The sequence below is a fragment of the Ursus americanus genome, chromosome 28 (assembly GCF_024610735.1).
Source record: "Ursus americanus isolate L20-20 chromosome 28, mUrsAme1.1.p, whole genome shotgun sequence".
In the NCBI taxonomy this organism is placed as follows: Eukaryota; Metazoa; Chordata; class Mammalia; order Carnivora; family Ursidae; genus Ursus; species Ursus americanus.
The window spans coordinates 35,419,866-35,435,171 of record NC_142154.1 but is presented as its reverse complement, the minus strand read 5'-3'; the positions used below and the strand labels follow the sequence as shown (position 1 = coordinate 35,435,171).

General features: G+C 41.6%; 1 protein-coding gene across 3 annotated transcripts in view; it reads left to right on the top strand.

The window, feature by feature from the left end:
- The window catches only part of IQCH (IQ motif containing H), a 197,515-nt gene that overhangs the window by 8,911 nt on the left and 173,298 nt on the right, over positions 1 to 15,306 (top strand). For all 3 annotated transcript variants that reach the window (XM_045810715.2, XM_087856836.1, XM_087856835.1), the window contains exons 3-4: positions 1,614 to 1,708; positions 10,384 to 10,501. In XM_045810715.2, coding sequence (XP_045666671.1) covers positions 1,614 to 1,708; positions 10,384 to 10,501 — 213 coding nt within the window. The remainder of the gene's footprint in view (positions 1 to 1,613; positions 1,709 to 10,383; positions 10,502 to 15,306) is intronic.

Genomic DNA, 15,306 nt, shown 5'->3' with positions numbered 1-15,306 from the left:
GGAAAGAGACAAAGATTCCTCTAGAAGGAAAGGACTATGGTTCTCACAGGACCCTGTGTAATTCTGTAACAGAGAAGGACTTAGGTTGGTCAGCAGCTTTCTCATTCTGTCCCTTTTATTTAAATCATGATTATTAACTGATTGAGTGGTTTGCATCCTGTCACATTCCACAAAGAAGTTAAGGTGTTGGGAATGTAAGATTATGCAGTGACAATCCCTAACATGTGGTTTGATAAAAAGAATTAAGAATTTTTAAAATAACCGTTAGTCCAACACTATGCCCGACAAAAAAAGGACTCAAAGCAATTACTTCGCAGTGTTTCTATCAGATTCACTGGGGTTCTAAAGAATAAGAGTTTATTTTTCCCTAAATAAAGTATTTTGAGATTAGTCATCTTTGTGATATTGCAATCCAGTAGGTAAAGCTAAAGAGATATGCCAACTTTGGAAGAGAGAGAGAAAGTACACAGGGACTTCATCATTATGGCTGGGTCGAAGGGCAGAGGAGAATCCAATCTTTGGACCAGGATAATATTTATAAAACAAGGATCTAGGGGCGCCTGGGTGGCTCAGTCAGTTAAGCTTCCGACTCTTGATTTCAGCTCAGGTCATGATCTCGGGGTCCTGAGATTGAGCTCTGAGCTCAGCGGGGAGTCTGTTGAGATTCTCTCTCTCCCTCTCCCCCTACCCTTCGCCTCCTGCTCGCTCTCTCTCTCAAATAAATAAATCTTAAAAAGAAAAAAGAAAGGGGGCGCCTGGGTGGCTCAGTTGTTAAGCATCTGCCTTCGGCTCAGGGCGTGACCCCGGAGTTGTGGAATCGAGCCCCACATCGGGCTTCTCCACTGGGAGCCTGCTTCTTCCTCTCCTGCTCTCCCTGCTTGTGTTCCCTCTCTCGCTGGCTGTCTGTCTGTCAAATAAATAAATAAAATCTTTAAAAAAAAAAAAGAAAGAAAGAAAAAGAAAAAAAGAAAAAAGAAAGAAAGAAACAAGGATCTATTAGCACATGTGTCCAAATAAGGACCATCTCCATCTTCGAGACCTCTAACTGTCACTGTCCCTGCTCTGGCCTCAGACTTTCACTCTCCCACATTGTCAGCTTCACAGCCCAGCTCCTCAGGCCGTGAGAGATGTGGTGTGTTTTGTTGTCTCATCAAACTGGCACACCATTGTCCTACATTACCTGACGGAGAGAGGGCTGCACCCAGCTGGAGTCTTTGGGTTGGCCATTTAAAATAATCTGTTACCTAAGGGCCAAATTCTTGTCCCAGATGCTTGCTTGAAATCCCTATAAAGGAAAGACATTACTCCGTACCTGTCCTGCCTAGTAAGCTTACCTGGCTAAGCGATTTACTGACGGTTGTGTATAGTTTAATTTGTGAAGAGTGCTACAGGTCATTCAGGCTTTGAGTCTCAATTGTTTATTATGCTTTTTGGGATAAAGTCATTTAGCCTCGAGATGCCCAATGATACCTTAGGCATGCAATAAACACATAGCATGTTGTGTCTTTTGGCTTAATTACACAATTCAAAGCGTTACCCTAATGAAATAAAGTAAATTAGCTGAGTATCTTAAGTCCACTATAATGGCCTAAACTTTAACTTTTCTGTAACAGATTCACATCGAGAAGTATTTAAATGTTGTTAACCATCATGTGTTAACGACTCCTATTAATGACGATAATTTATATTCTTCTCACGCTTCCAAGTGGTAAGTAAGATAGCCATTTTGGGGTCCAAAATAAGGACAATAAAAAAGTAATAATTTTTCCTGCTCAGGTCAGGTGACCCTAAAGACAAAATCTTCTCGGCTTTGTTCGTATCCATTCTACAAATTTCAGTAGTTTTGTATAAGAAGTTAATGGCGGAATTTGAACTTTAATGAAGTTTATTCCAGGTTACGCTTCTTGCCTTTTAATGCTTGACACCATGACAATTACTCCAGGGTCCTAGTTTTGGTGTTACTGTTTTTTTTAGCAAAAGGTATCCAAAACTCAACTCCTAAAGGAAATATTTTAATGCAAACCCATGTTTACACTATTAAGATCACATGGTACTTTCTTTACTGTTTTTAGCATGTTTTATGTGCTTTATTATAAAGATGATTTGGGTTTCCATGGAAAACAAAACAACAATAATAAAACTTGCTTAAAATATTCGCAATGTAATACATCCTAAGAGATGATTTATTAAAATTAGACTTGACTTAGAAATTGCCTTGCCTTGCTTTGGACCCTGTTACAGGTAGGTCTCCTGAATTTGAGTATATGTAGGGTAAGGTTGTGCCAAGCTTAAAAACCCTGTGGCCCTATTTGCATTGTAAATATGTACCAAGCATAAGTAATATCAGATTGTGAGGTCAAATTTCAGGAATAGTGCACAAGGAAACATGGCGATCTGTAGACATAACCACGTTCCAGCATTCAGTAGTGGGGAGCAGAGCCTTGGGGATATCTGTCCCCCTTTCCCCCACATAAAGGAGTGCCACAGGCATCCATCATCCCTTGTAGAGGCAACCTTTCCCTCATTTGTCTAGTTTTCATCATTTATATCTTTGATTTTTAAATTTGGGAATAAAAAAATGACCGGAAGGGGCATTTGGGTGGCTCTGTTGGTTAAGTGTTTGCCTTCGTCTCCGGTCATGATCCCAGGGTCCTGGGATCGAGCCCCACATTGGGCTCCTTGCTCAGGGGGGAGCCTGCTTCTCCCTCTGCCTGCTGCTCCCCCTGCTTGTGCTCCGTCTCTCCCTCTCTCTGACAAATAAATCTTAAAAAAAAAAAAGACCTGAAAATAGGTTACTATTCATAATCTTTTAAAACAAGGAATCTGTAAGGAAAATAATAAAAAGGATTCTTGGAGAAGAAAATATTGGAGATAGTTTCCCAACTTACATTGATTGACTCTTAGTTTGAAATCAAGGGAAACCTACAGGCAAGTTGTGAGGCCTGTGTAGATGGCAGCCGACAGATCTGTAGTAGGCTGTGGTCAAAGATTGCACATACATACAGCAGCAAGTTGGAAAGCCTCAGAATGGAGGGGTTGGGGAAAGCAAACAGGAAAAGAGAGAGATGTCTGTCACCAGCTCCGATGAAGTTCTCCTGGCCTTCTCCAGCTTTCTCTTTGTTCTTCCATCCTGACAAAGAACAGAGAGTCTGGGCTGCCGATTTGCAAGTTATGATAGCTGGAAAGAGCAAACTATGTAGCAATTACAGCTACAGAGAACCAAGCAGAGAGGTTCAGGCAGAGACCTTTCTCCTACAGTTCTTCTCCCTCGCCAAGGAGTATCCTTGCCCCTTATTAGGGTCTGGAAGAGAGAAGGATGACTTCATTATTAATTGGGGCATGGAGCTGGCTCCCAGATGTAGTCCTTGGATCCTTTCTCTCCTATTCAAGACAATAATATGATCACTGGTCCTCCTGGCAGGACGATGGGAGCCTGGCAAGTCTGTACGAGCCTCACAAGCCTCGGGGAGTACCTCCATCATAGCTGTGGATGTGTGCCACTGAAGTAGCATGTGCAACTGGAAAATGAAATGATAGGAGCCAGGTCGAAAACTGGAGAAAAGTCCGAACTGGGTCTTTAAAGTAAGCAGGCAGGTCCTGGGAGTCCAAGAGGGAGTCTCAGGGAGTGGCTCAGGGAGGAAAAGAAGCAGTAGCTGTAGATGGAGATGGAAAACGAGAGCCAGGAGAGCAGGGACTGTTGCCTGTGACCAGCGTGTTCCCGGGTCAACAGTCACACCGGACTCTGCACTTGCAGGGGTGTCCCAAGAGACTATCCTGAATAGACTTGGCTTCAGAGTCTATGTTCTGTTGGGAGTTTTCTATGCAAAGCTGTTTGCAGAACCCAGAATTCCTTCAGGTTCTTATGCATGGGGGCAGTGGGATTGGCCAGTTCATTGCATTTTTCTTCTGAGGTTCCATGACAGAAGTCCTTCTAATACCCAAGTAAGAAGGTGGTTTTTCATTATTGATGGCAGGACTCACTGAGGGACAGGTTGCTTATCTCAACACTGCTCAGGAGGCCAGAGGAGGAGACTTAGCTTATCAAAGTCTCAAGTTGGAACAAGCTGGACCTGGCCTTTTATCCCACATGGCCGTTAGTTTCAAAATTGGGGCATGCATCCATCACATGTGTTTATTTATAAATTGTATACTTATCCTAGGGAGGGAATACATTATAAAATATACTGACGAAGAAACATGTAAATAATGAGACAAAGAAGATTAAACAGTTTAAAATATTTTACTTTATTAACAGCACAAAACATTTTCTTTTGCTAAAAAAAGGTTATTAATTATAATGTTCTGGTTGTTTATCATGTTAATCATGATGGCTTTATACCGGCCGTAGCTAATAACCCAAAACGCACTCTACACTTCGTGGAGATCCATCGTGGATGCTGGTTGAAAAGGAGTCCATAGTTCAGTTAGTCTTCTGGATAATTTTTAAGTTGGCGGTTGGGTGTGGAGATTTGGCAGACTCTCCATGAGTTTGATTGGTTTATCATCACTTTTGTTCTCTAGTGTGACTGAAGAAAAGCTAATGCTATGAGTCAGTGTCTGTTCTGGCATTTTCTTATTGTTCACTGATGCCCATTTTCATTGACTTCAAAATACAGCGCTTTTTGCAGGAATCTTTTTAAGACACCTGTCCATTTTCTCAGGCTTGAGTGAAAATTAATTAATAGAATCCATAAACTCACTCCATGAGTAAACTCCAGCACATTCTAATGCTGTCAAAAAACATGCAGCAGAGCAGACCCTGCTCCCAGATCCAGGGACAAGCTGAATATTAAATAGTAGCATAAAGTAGTTTCTTATTTTTATTTCTTATTTTACATATTTCTTATTTGGTGTAAAGAGAAGTTCTTATATTCTCCTCACACAGCCACTGGCCTTCTCTTATGGATTGATTGCCTGAGATGTGGGCATCCTATTTGAGAGACCACAGGTCTAGAATGATGGTTCTTAAACTTTGGTTTGCAATCCTCTTTTGCTGGCTCCCAGTCGGTCCTGGAATTGACATTTTAACAAAGAGTCTTGGTTATTCCTAATGCAGATAATTTGTGCTTGGAATCCCCGGGACAAGCATGACTCCCTGGAATCAGTATTCTTTTGGCCACATAGAGGGCCCACCTCTGTACAATCAAGAGCTTGGTCCTGGAAATTCAGCTACCCCATTGCTATGAAGGGTTGGAGTAAGCCTCTTGCACTAGGAATGAGCCAGAAGTGGGACCTGGCAGGCTGGTAGGACTGCCACTGTCTGCTTATACCATGAGTCTGCTGGAGCGTCAGATGCCAGGAGTCCACAGCAGCAGCTCCTTCTGAGAGGGGTGCCATATAATAAGGACCGTGGATCCCTGGTGCTCCCTTGATGGCAAGCACAGTTGCTACGAGTAACTGAGAATCAACATTGTTCAGAGATGTGGGACTTCATTCCATCTATGAAAACCCAGGAAATCAGGAGAGTTCATTCCAAATGATTACTGTCCCTGGATATACCTTAAAAAGTGACTTAGAAGACCCAGATACAATCATCATCATCTTCATTTTCATCATTATTGTGAATTTTATCATTGCTGTCAATAGCTTCATAACATCTGACAGTTTACAAAGGACTTCATTTCACCCTAGGAGGCAGATATTTATCCTTTCCTTTTAAAGATGTGCACACTGAGGATCACAGCAGACCCGGGTCGTGAGGGTCATCAGTGATGAGGCCCAGACTCAAGTCCGGTCACCTGAGTGTGATCGAGCGCTCTCCTACATGGCTGCCTGAAAACCAAGAAGCCTAATTTTCACAAAAGATGGTTTTCTTTTCAGCAAGAAGGGAAGATCTGGTCATTTTGTCCAGTAGAAACAAGAACCAGAAGGGACACAAAGCGATAACAATGGATGCCAGCAAATGCAAGATTTTCCCAGCCATCGTGCAGAAAACAAGGATGAGGACATTATCAAGAATGGCCTATTTTCTCCAAAGAGCTCAAAGAGCTTTTGTATTGTTTTCAAAATATGCTCCATTACTATCCCACTTTGGCAGTGATTCTTCTATGTCAAAGTGTGGTTCTTCCTCTCACAATGATTGGCTTTCATGGATTTTATTGCTCATAATATGTGCTCACGCTGGTCTTCATGCCCACGCTTTGTTATTGACACTGGGAGGGTGAGTACCATCTGTACCCACACAATCAGAACCGCATGGAAACCTTCATCTTATATTCTGATGTGCGAGGGTTTGAGAAGGGGAAGCAAGAACAAAACACATAGATAACAGTGAGCACCAGTGAGAGAAAGAAGAGGTCTGTATTACATGGTGAGTGTCCACCAGAAGGTACATTTTCCTCCGTTGATGATGTGTCCCGGAGCCCAACCACTGTGGGTTGTCACACGGTGGTACACGAATCCCACTTGTGTAAACTGTGACTACCTCCTAGTTATAGAGAGAGGTGAAGCACAGGGAACGAGACGGCAACACTTGGTGATCTGTGGGAAGGGTATGTGGAGGCTAATTGTTCTTTCCATTTCTCTGTGGGTTTGAAATTTTTTTAAACAAAAAATAATTTTTAAAAAACGCAGCATAAAATGAAAAACTAACAAACTGGGAAAACATTCGCAACAGATAGGACACAAAATTGCTAATATTCTTTTTAAAAAAGAGCTCCTGCCAATACAAACAACAACAACAACAACTACTTGACATAGACGGACATCAACAGACATAGGCGTCACAGAGATAGAAACGCAGATAAGCAGCAAATAGATGAAGACTGTTTAATCTCATGGGGAAGCCAGAGAAATGCAAAGTAAACAATATATTACTCTATTTTCTCTACAAATTGGCACAACAGATCATTTAAACCATCCTCATTCTCCGGGCTGATGAGGTGGCAGTAAGATGGGAAGTCTTTGATTCTACTGCTGAAAGGATAAGTTGGCCCAAAGTTTTAAAAGGCAATTTTTTAACGGGTATGAGAAGCTTTTTAAAATTGTCATTTTTTAATTCAGCAGTTGTACTTCTAGGAACTTCTAGGAAATAAGGAGAGAGTCACATGGATCTCTGTATGTTCGCTTCAGTGTTGTATCTTACAGCAATGTATGTGGAAATAACTTCAGCGTTAACAGTAAAAGCGTGATTCAGTCTATAGCAACTGATGAAAACTGACACTGCCCGAGGGACCCTTGGGTCGCTCAGTCAGTTCAGTGTCTGTCTTCAGCTCAGGTCATTATCCCAGGGTCCTGGGAGCCCATGCTGGGGAGTCTGCTCTCCCTCCCTCTCTGCTTCTCCCATCCCTCCCCTCTGATCCTATGGGCACGCTCTTGCTCTCTGTCAAATAAATAAAATCTTTTTTAAAAGTTTAAAACTGATACTGTCCAAGAAATTTTAATGACATGGAAAAATCCTCACAGTCAAGGGGGGAGAAAGCAGAACGCAAAATTGTATCTCAGTTCAAACTCACTTCTAAATACATAATGTGCAGAGGTAGAAGGATTCATAAGAAATATACAAAGCGAGTTTCACTTCTAGGAAGATGGTGTAGACATACTTGTCCCTATTCCTTCTCATAAATACAGCTAAAAAGCCTGGACGTTATATCTGAAACAAACTTACGAGGACTCGGAAAGAAGGCTGGCCAGTTAGGGGTCCTGGATTTTCTTTTTGCTTCATGTAACCTGTTATCCAATCTATATCGTGTTCCTTCTCTCTGACATTGTTTGCAAGACAGGTCTCTGGTGACGAATTCCCTTAGTGTTTGCTTATCTGAGGAGGTCTTTATTTCCCCTTTGCCTTTAAGCATAAAGATACAGAATTCCAGGTTGGTGGGATTTTTCTTTACATACTTCAAAGAGTTCACCCTTCTCTGTTCTTGTTTGTATGGTTTATGAAGAGACGTTTGATACAATTTATATCTCTCTTCTATAGGAAGCCGGGTTTTTTCTTTGCCTTCTTTCAAGATTTTCTGTTTATTTTTAGTTTTTCATAGTTTGAATAGGATATGCCTAGGTATAGTTTTTTTAGGATTTATCCCAGCTTGGCATTCTCTGTAGTTTAACGTCTGTCATTAATTTTGGAAAATTCTCAGCCATTATTACTCAAATAGGTCTTCTGCTCCTTTCTTTTCTTCTTTTTCTGATATTCTCATTATGTGTATACCTTTTATAATTGTCTCACAGTTCCCGGATATTCTGTTTTGTTCATTCCTCTTTCTCTTTGCATTTCAGTTTGGGAGTTTCTATTGACATTTCTTCAAGCTCATGGATTCTTTCCTTGGCTATGTCCAGTCGATTAATAAGCCCATCAGAAGCATTCTTCATTTCTTATGGTGTTTTTGATTTCTAGCATTTCCTCAGTATTCTTTGGATTTCAATATCTCTACTTACATTACATATCTATTCGTGCATGATGTCTACTTTTTTTCCACTAGAGCCCTTAGTTTATTAGTCACAGTGACTTTAAATTCCTGATCTGATAATTCCAGAATCTCCTGTCATATCTGATTCTGATGCTTGTCTCTTCAGACTTTTTTTTTCCTTGCCTTTTAGCATTCCTTGTCATTTTTTTTTTTTTTAAAGCTGGACATGATGTATTGGGTAATAGGAAATGAGGTAAGTAGGCCTTTATCTGGCTAGGAGTTGTGTTGTGTTTACTATAACTGTAGATGTCTGAGGCTTCAATTTCCTGAGCTGTCTTTGCCTCTGTCTCCCCTGTGGTCTTTGGGTTTCCCTAGAAACTTCTTCCTAAATAGGTCTGAGCCTTGAAGCCCTCTCCTCTGTGATCTTCTGTTATACTGATGCCTGTAGATGTAGTGTGCTGGGGGGAAGCATTCAATACTCCTTGATCAGGCCCCCCATCTTCCCATGGGTTTGTGCCCTCAGACTGTTACCTTCACAAGTTTTTCTTGGTTATTCCCTCTCTTAGGTGAGACGGAAAGACTGGAGGGGGTTGGAGTTAGCTAATTGCCCTTCCTCAGATCAGATAATTTTCCTTGAGAGCCGGCCTTTAATACAGAGAACAGAACAGAGAACAGAACTCTCTGGGAGTAGTTTGAAATGGTTTCTTTTCCCTCCCCACTGCTAGAGGCAAGGGATTTTCTTCAGTCCTCGCAGTGAGAACATGGTGGGGCTCCCAGAGGTAGAACTCAGGAAAGTACGCCCCCCCACCAAACCTTGGCCCCTCAGTTTTTAACACTCAAGCTAAGGTACACTGAGCTTCTGGCAATTTGTTAAGTGGAGTTTAACTGTTCTTGACAATACCAGCGCCCGCAGTAGACTTTCACTCTGAAGCTTTACCAGGTCTGTCTGTCTCTGTCTCTCTCCAGTCCTCAGGGCAGTAGTTTTCCCTATGACCTCAATTCTCTGATAGATCTAAGAAGAATAGCTTTTCCATTTGTTCAGCTTTTTCTTATCACCCTCATCCTCACAATACCTTCCAAGGTCTTTACATGTTGAAATGAAACCAGGAGCCCACAAACTGCTTTTTTTTTTTTAAAGATTTTATTTATTTATTCGACAGAGAGAGAGATAGCCAGCGAGAGAGGGAACACAAGCAGGGGGAGTGGGAGAGGAAGAAGCAGGCTCACAGCGGAGGAGCCTGATGTGGGGCTCGATCCCATAACGCCGGGATCACGCCCTGAGCTGAAGGCAGACGCTTAACCGCTATGCCACCCAGGCGCCCCCCACAAACTGCTTTTTAACGATAATTTCTCAGACGTGGGCATCGCGGTAGAATCGAGACACTGAGTCATTGTGGTTGAGTTGAACTGATTTAATTATGTTGACCATTTTAAAGAACAGGAATCTGCTTTCCAATGAGAAGTTTTAAGACATACATTACACACACGGTCATTCTTACAATTTTATTTTGTTTTCATGCTGCTCTCCCATGGAGCTGTCCATGGCTTAATAAGGAAGACCTTTCACTGGCCTTCGATCCTTAAGTCTTTGCACTCCATAAAATAGCAGAAGTGTCAGGAATGTAAGGGCTAACTGCTTACGGACCAGCATTTTGAACATATTTAACATCGGCTATTCTGCGATTCGGCTTTATAAAACAAAATACAGCCGGCTGTATTTTTCTCTACCAAGAAATATTTTACAGTGTAGTAATCCTCTCAGTTGTGGGTCATATAACCTCAACCAGGGATAGAGTGTTTTATTCACGCGATAGTGGTCATTTATCGGACTCAGAAGTTCTTATGCTTAATAAAACAAGTGCAGGTTTATAGCGGTAAAAATGCTAAAGTTGGCCTAGTTTATTGTAATTACCAATGGAATATTTCCTGTAAAATCTAACTGAACTAGGAAGCATTGTTTTAAAATTATAGTTTGTGAAGTCTTGAAGATAAATTCGATTTTAAATTTCCTTTTTCTTTCTTTTTTTAAACTTAGGTTGCTTCCAACTGTAATTGATCAGAAATCATTTATTTTCCCTCTAGAATCTGAGGGTAGACTTTGGCAACCTCAAAGACAGCACAGTGTATTTCCACATGCCTTTCCGAGAATAAAGGTAGGAATAGAGACATCCGTAAAGACAGGGGATGAGTGGTTGGGGAGGCTGTGGGGAGGGGAGGCTGGGGAGGGACATCTGATGCATAGCAAGTGTCTTTTCGGGATGATGAAATGTTCTGGAATTTGAGAGTGGCGATGGTTGCACAACTCCATGGATCTCCTGAACACCATTGAATTGTACACTTTAAAAGGGTACATTTAAGGTATGTGAATTATGTCTCAATAAAGCTGTTAGAAAAAAAAAAAAACCTTTTTCAGAGTGAAGGCAAGAAATTGACTTTGTGTTCTAAATGAGAGAACACGCCACTGCTGTTTCCGGTTTGTGGCACGTTCAGTTTCTACCACACAAGAGCTTTCTTCAGAAAGCAAAATATACCAAAACACAGTGCCTTCACATTTTTTCATTAGCAATAATCATACCTCAGATAAACCGATGGCTATGATGCTACCACTGTGGAAAGCTGGAATTTTGAACAGAGCCCTAAAAGGAAAGTTTCCAGGGAGCCAGAGATCGAGCTCCAGAGGTTACTGATTTGGCCTGCTGGGTGCTCTGGCAATTGGATTCCTGCTCCCTCCCCAACTCCCCAGAAGTGGTAACAGCTCACCTCCTGTCAGTCCTTCAGGAACACTGACTTGATTCACCTTCAGAACGATCTTAGAGGGACGTGCTGTTGTTGTCTTCACCCTAGGGGTGATGAAGCCAAGATTCAGAAATGTTCAGGAAAATGTCAGAGGCAGGATTATGTACCCAGAAATACAGGGATAACCACTATGGTACCCCCTTTGTAGGCAATGGCTTTGTTGAGGTATAATTAACATACCATAATATTCGCCCTTTTTCCGTGGACATGCAGTGGCTTCTCGTCTATTCACCGAGCTGTGCAGCCATCACACTGTACCCTTATTATAACGGTGTTATCTGTATTTTTCCTCTGTCACACTTGACAAAATCTGTAACCAGATCGTTTTAAATGTCTGTTTTCCCAGTTAGAATATATATTTAATGGGGGGGGAGCCATGTCAGTCTGTTCACTGCATACTGCCAGGGGACTCCCGATAAATGTTTGTTGAATGAAGAAGCAAAACCACGGTGCCCACCCCCATGTCCAGTCAGTCCTGCCTCCACGACCTTCCCAAAGCAGCCCGCTCCTGCCATCCACACTGCCCTTCGTACACTTTGTTCAGCCACTATCTGCGGAGTATTTACCCTGTGCCAAGCACTGTCAGAGGCACATTGTGACGAACGATACCAGGTCCCTACTCTCAGAGCTTACATTCTCATTGGGGGAGACAGATCATCGATAAGAAAATACCAGCTAATACTAATAAAGGCTCTCCTGGAAATACAACCGAATGCCATGATAAAGGGAGCTTAAGCGTCTCACCTCCCTTCCTATTAAGTCTTTGCATCCGTGGAATTTTTTTTTTCTCAAGAATCTCGGGAGGGTCACTGTTGGTCCACAAGTGGGAGATTAGCACTCTCTGGTTTGTGAGTACAATGAAACAAAATATCTGAAATTAGGACTATTTAGAATGCATAGCTGCTATTATTATTCCGGAAAAAAATAAAACTCTGGCCCAGAAATTTATTTTCCCGAAAGAGTTTTGAATCCTGGCAAAGGATCACGACGATAAGAATCTTATGTGCTGAATATAACCCCAGAGTTCTTTTAAATACTGTGAGCACGGGTGAGCTTCATTTAAAAGGGGCACGGACTGTTTCCTACCCTGACTTTACCTCCAGGGCCTAGATCCCTATTGCTGTTTTATTTCTAATATCAGTGACATCTGCTTAAAAATGCATAACCGCTGACACACGAGATAGCCCTAATTTTGCATTGTAAACTCAATGACAAACAGTGCTGTTTTGCCAGCTGTTCCTACAAGCCTACTACACCAACTTAAAAGCTTGTATTATTAAGTAGCAGTGAAATCCAACTGGGATATTACCACCTTTAATTGCCCACTACCAACCTGTTCAACTAGGTAAACCCCAGTTACTTCTTTCCACTCTCTTTCTCCAAAGTAGATGACTATTTTTGGAATTCCACTTCATGCCAAAAACTTTCATGACAAACCATTAGGGGTTGCTCTATTATAATTAAAAGTCATAATTAAGAATTGTTTCTTTGGACAGCTACATGCAAAAGAGTGAAACTGGACCATTTTCTCACACCATACACAAAAATACACTCAAAATGGATGAATGACCTAAATGTGAGACCTGAAACCATATCACTCCTGGAAGAAACTAGGCAGTAAACTCTGGGACATCGGCCTTAGCAACATTTTCCTAGATATGTCTCCTCAGGCAAGGGAGACAGAAACAAAAAGCTTTTGCACAGCAAAGGAAACCAGCAATAAAACGCTCAGGCAACCTACTGAATGGGAAAAGATTTGTAAATGGTAAGGGGTTAACATCCAAAATATATAAAGAACTTATACAACTAAACAGTAAAAAAATGGGCATTCCATAAAAACATTAAAAATGGGCAGAATGCCTGAATAGACATTTTACCAAAGAAGACACACAGATGACCAGCAGATACATGCAAAAATGGTCAACATCACTCATCAGGGAAATGCAAAAATCAAAACCACAATGAGATATCACCTTACACCTGTCAGAATGGCTAGAATAAAAAAGAAACAAGTGTTGGTTAGGATGTGGAAGAAAGGGAGCCCTCGTGTACTGTTGGTGGGAATGTAAATTGGTACAACCACTGTGGAAAGCTGCATGGAGGTTCCTCAAAAAATTAAAAATAGAATTACCATATGATCTAGTAATTCCACTATTGGGTATTTACCTAAAGAAAATGACAACACTCATTCAAAAAGATACATGCATCCCTATGTTCACTGCAGCATTGTTTACAATAGCCAAGATATGGAAGCAGCCCAAGTGTCCGTTGACAGATGAATGGATAAAGAAGAATGAACACACACGCACACACGAACACACGGTGGAATATTACTCACCCCTAAACAAGAATGCCATCTTGCCATTTGTCACAACATGCATGGACCTCGAGGGTGTTATGCCAAGTGAAATAAGTCAGACAGAGAAAGGCAGATACTATATGATTTCACTTATATTTGGAATCCAAAAAAACCAAACAACTGAACAAATGCCAGACTCTTAAATACAGAGAATACACTGGTGGTTGCCAAAGGGGAGGTGGATGGGGGATGGGTGAAATAGAGGAGATTAAGTGGTACAAACTTGCAGTTACAAAAAGTAAATAAGTCGGGGCGCCTGGGTTAGTTAAGCATTTGCCTTTGGTTCATGTCATGATCCCAGGGTCCCAGGATCGAGCCCCGCATCAGGCTCCCTGCTCAGTGGGGAGTCTGCTTGTCCCTCTCTCCCTCTACCCCCTGCTCGTGCTTTCTCTTGCTCTCTTTCTCAAATAAAGAAATAAAATCTTTTTAAAAAAGGAACTAAGTCACAGAGATGAAAAGTACAGCATAGGGAATATAGTCAGTAATGTTGTAAAAAAAAAAAAAAAGAATTGATTATTTTCTTTCACATTTGACAAAGCCATATTGTGATGACTTTTCTCCACAGTGTACCTTTGTTCTACGTCAGCACCAGCTCGACCCCGCTCTGGGGCCCCTTGGACGATAGGCACACATGTACTCGTAACAGATAAGGAAAGCATTTGAAATAAAAACAACAAAGGAGGAAGTGGAGGCAAGAAGAGAAGGAGAAAAAGTTTATAGGCCAAGAGAGTATTTGATTTTCTAGTTGTATCTGGCAAGCTAATTCCTACACTGTTTAGGCCAAAAGACCTACTAATAAGCATTGATACAGTTGGTATATTTGTGGAGCAGGGAAGATAAACCCAACCCATTGCTTGAGAACTCTTCCCTGTGTTAAGTCCATAAAATGGATGTCTCAGCAGTCCAACGAACATAAAAAACATTGTGATCTAATACCACGCAGCAATGTGCAGATCTGTGTTTAAGATGGGAAGGCTCTGACTTTGTGAATTTGGATTGAATTGAGAAAGGGATTTTCAAACTTTGATCAAAACGAAAGTTGTGAGGACTTTGGACATAATGAAGAATAATATGGTGAGAGATGAAAGCAAGAAAAAGAGTAGCTAAGGGTCGCGTCCCAGACTGTGGCTGTCAGTCCGGCCTCACTTAGTGGTGGGTGGCAGGTTTTGCCCATGAGATGGTAGTTAGCACGTCACAGAGCAGAGCAGGCAAAAGAGAGCGCCTCGATGAGCCGACTGCTGTGAGTTCTATCTTCTCCCAAGAGCAGTGACTTTTAAAAAAAAATACTGCTCCTTCTCCATGGCTTTTTATTGTAGTGTTTTAAAATACAGACCTAATGACATCTCACCCCTCAATGCTTTAACATGCATCTCTAAAAATGAGCATATTCTGACCTGCCCACAATAACATTATCACACCTAAAAAAACGAACAATAATTCACGAGTATAACACTCAGGTCATACTCAAATTTCCCCAATTGATCCTCAAATCACTTTTACTGATCCTTTATCCTAACCTGGATCTGCTAAGATATATTCATTCCATTTGATTATTTTATTTCTTAAGGCTCTAATAGTCCACAGCAGAAAGACTCTGTTCGTTTCATTGCTGTCATCAGTGCCCAGCCCGAAGTAGGCTCTCAAGAAAGGACAACATCATGGTTAGAAGTATGGGTTCACATCCTGGCTCCACCATGCCCTATCTGTTCCTTGGCGAGTCACTTAACCTGTCTGTGCCTCAGTTCCTCGTCTGCAAAATGGGCATAAGGATAGCCCCTACCTCATAGGCTGCTGTAAGGATGA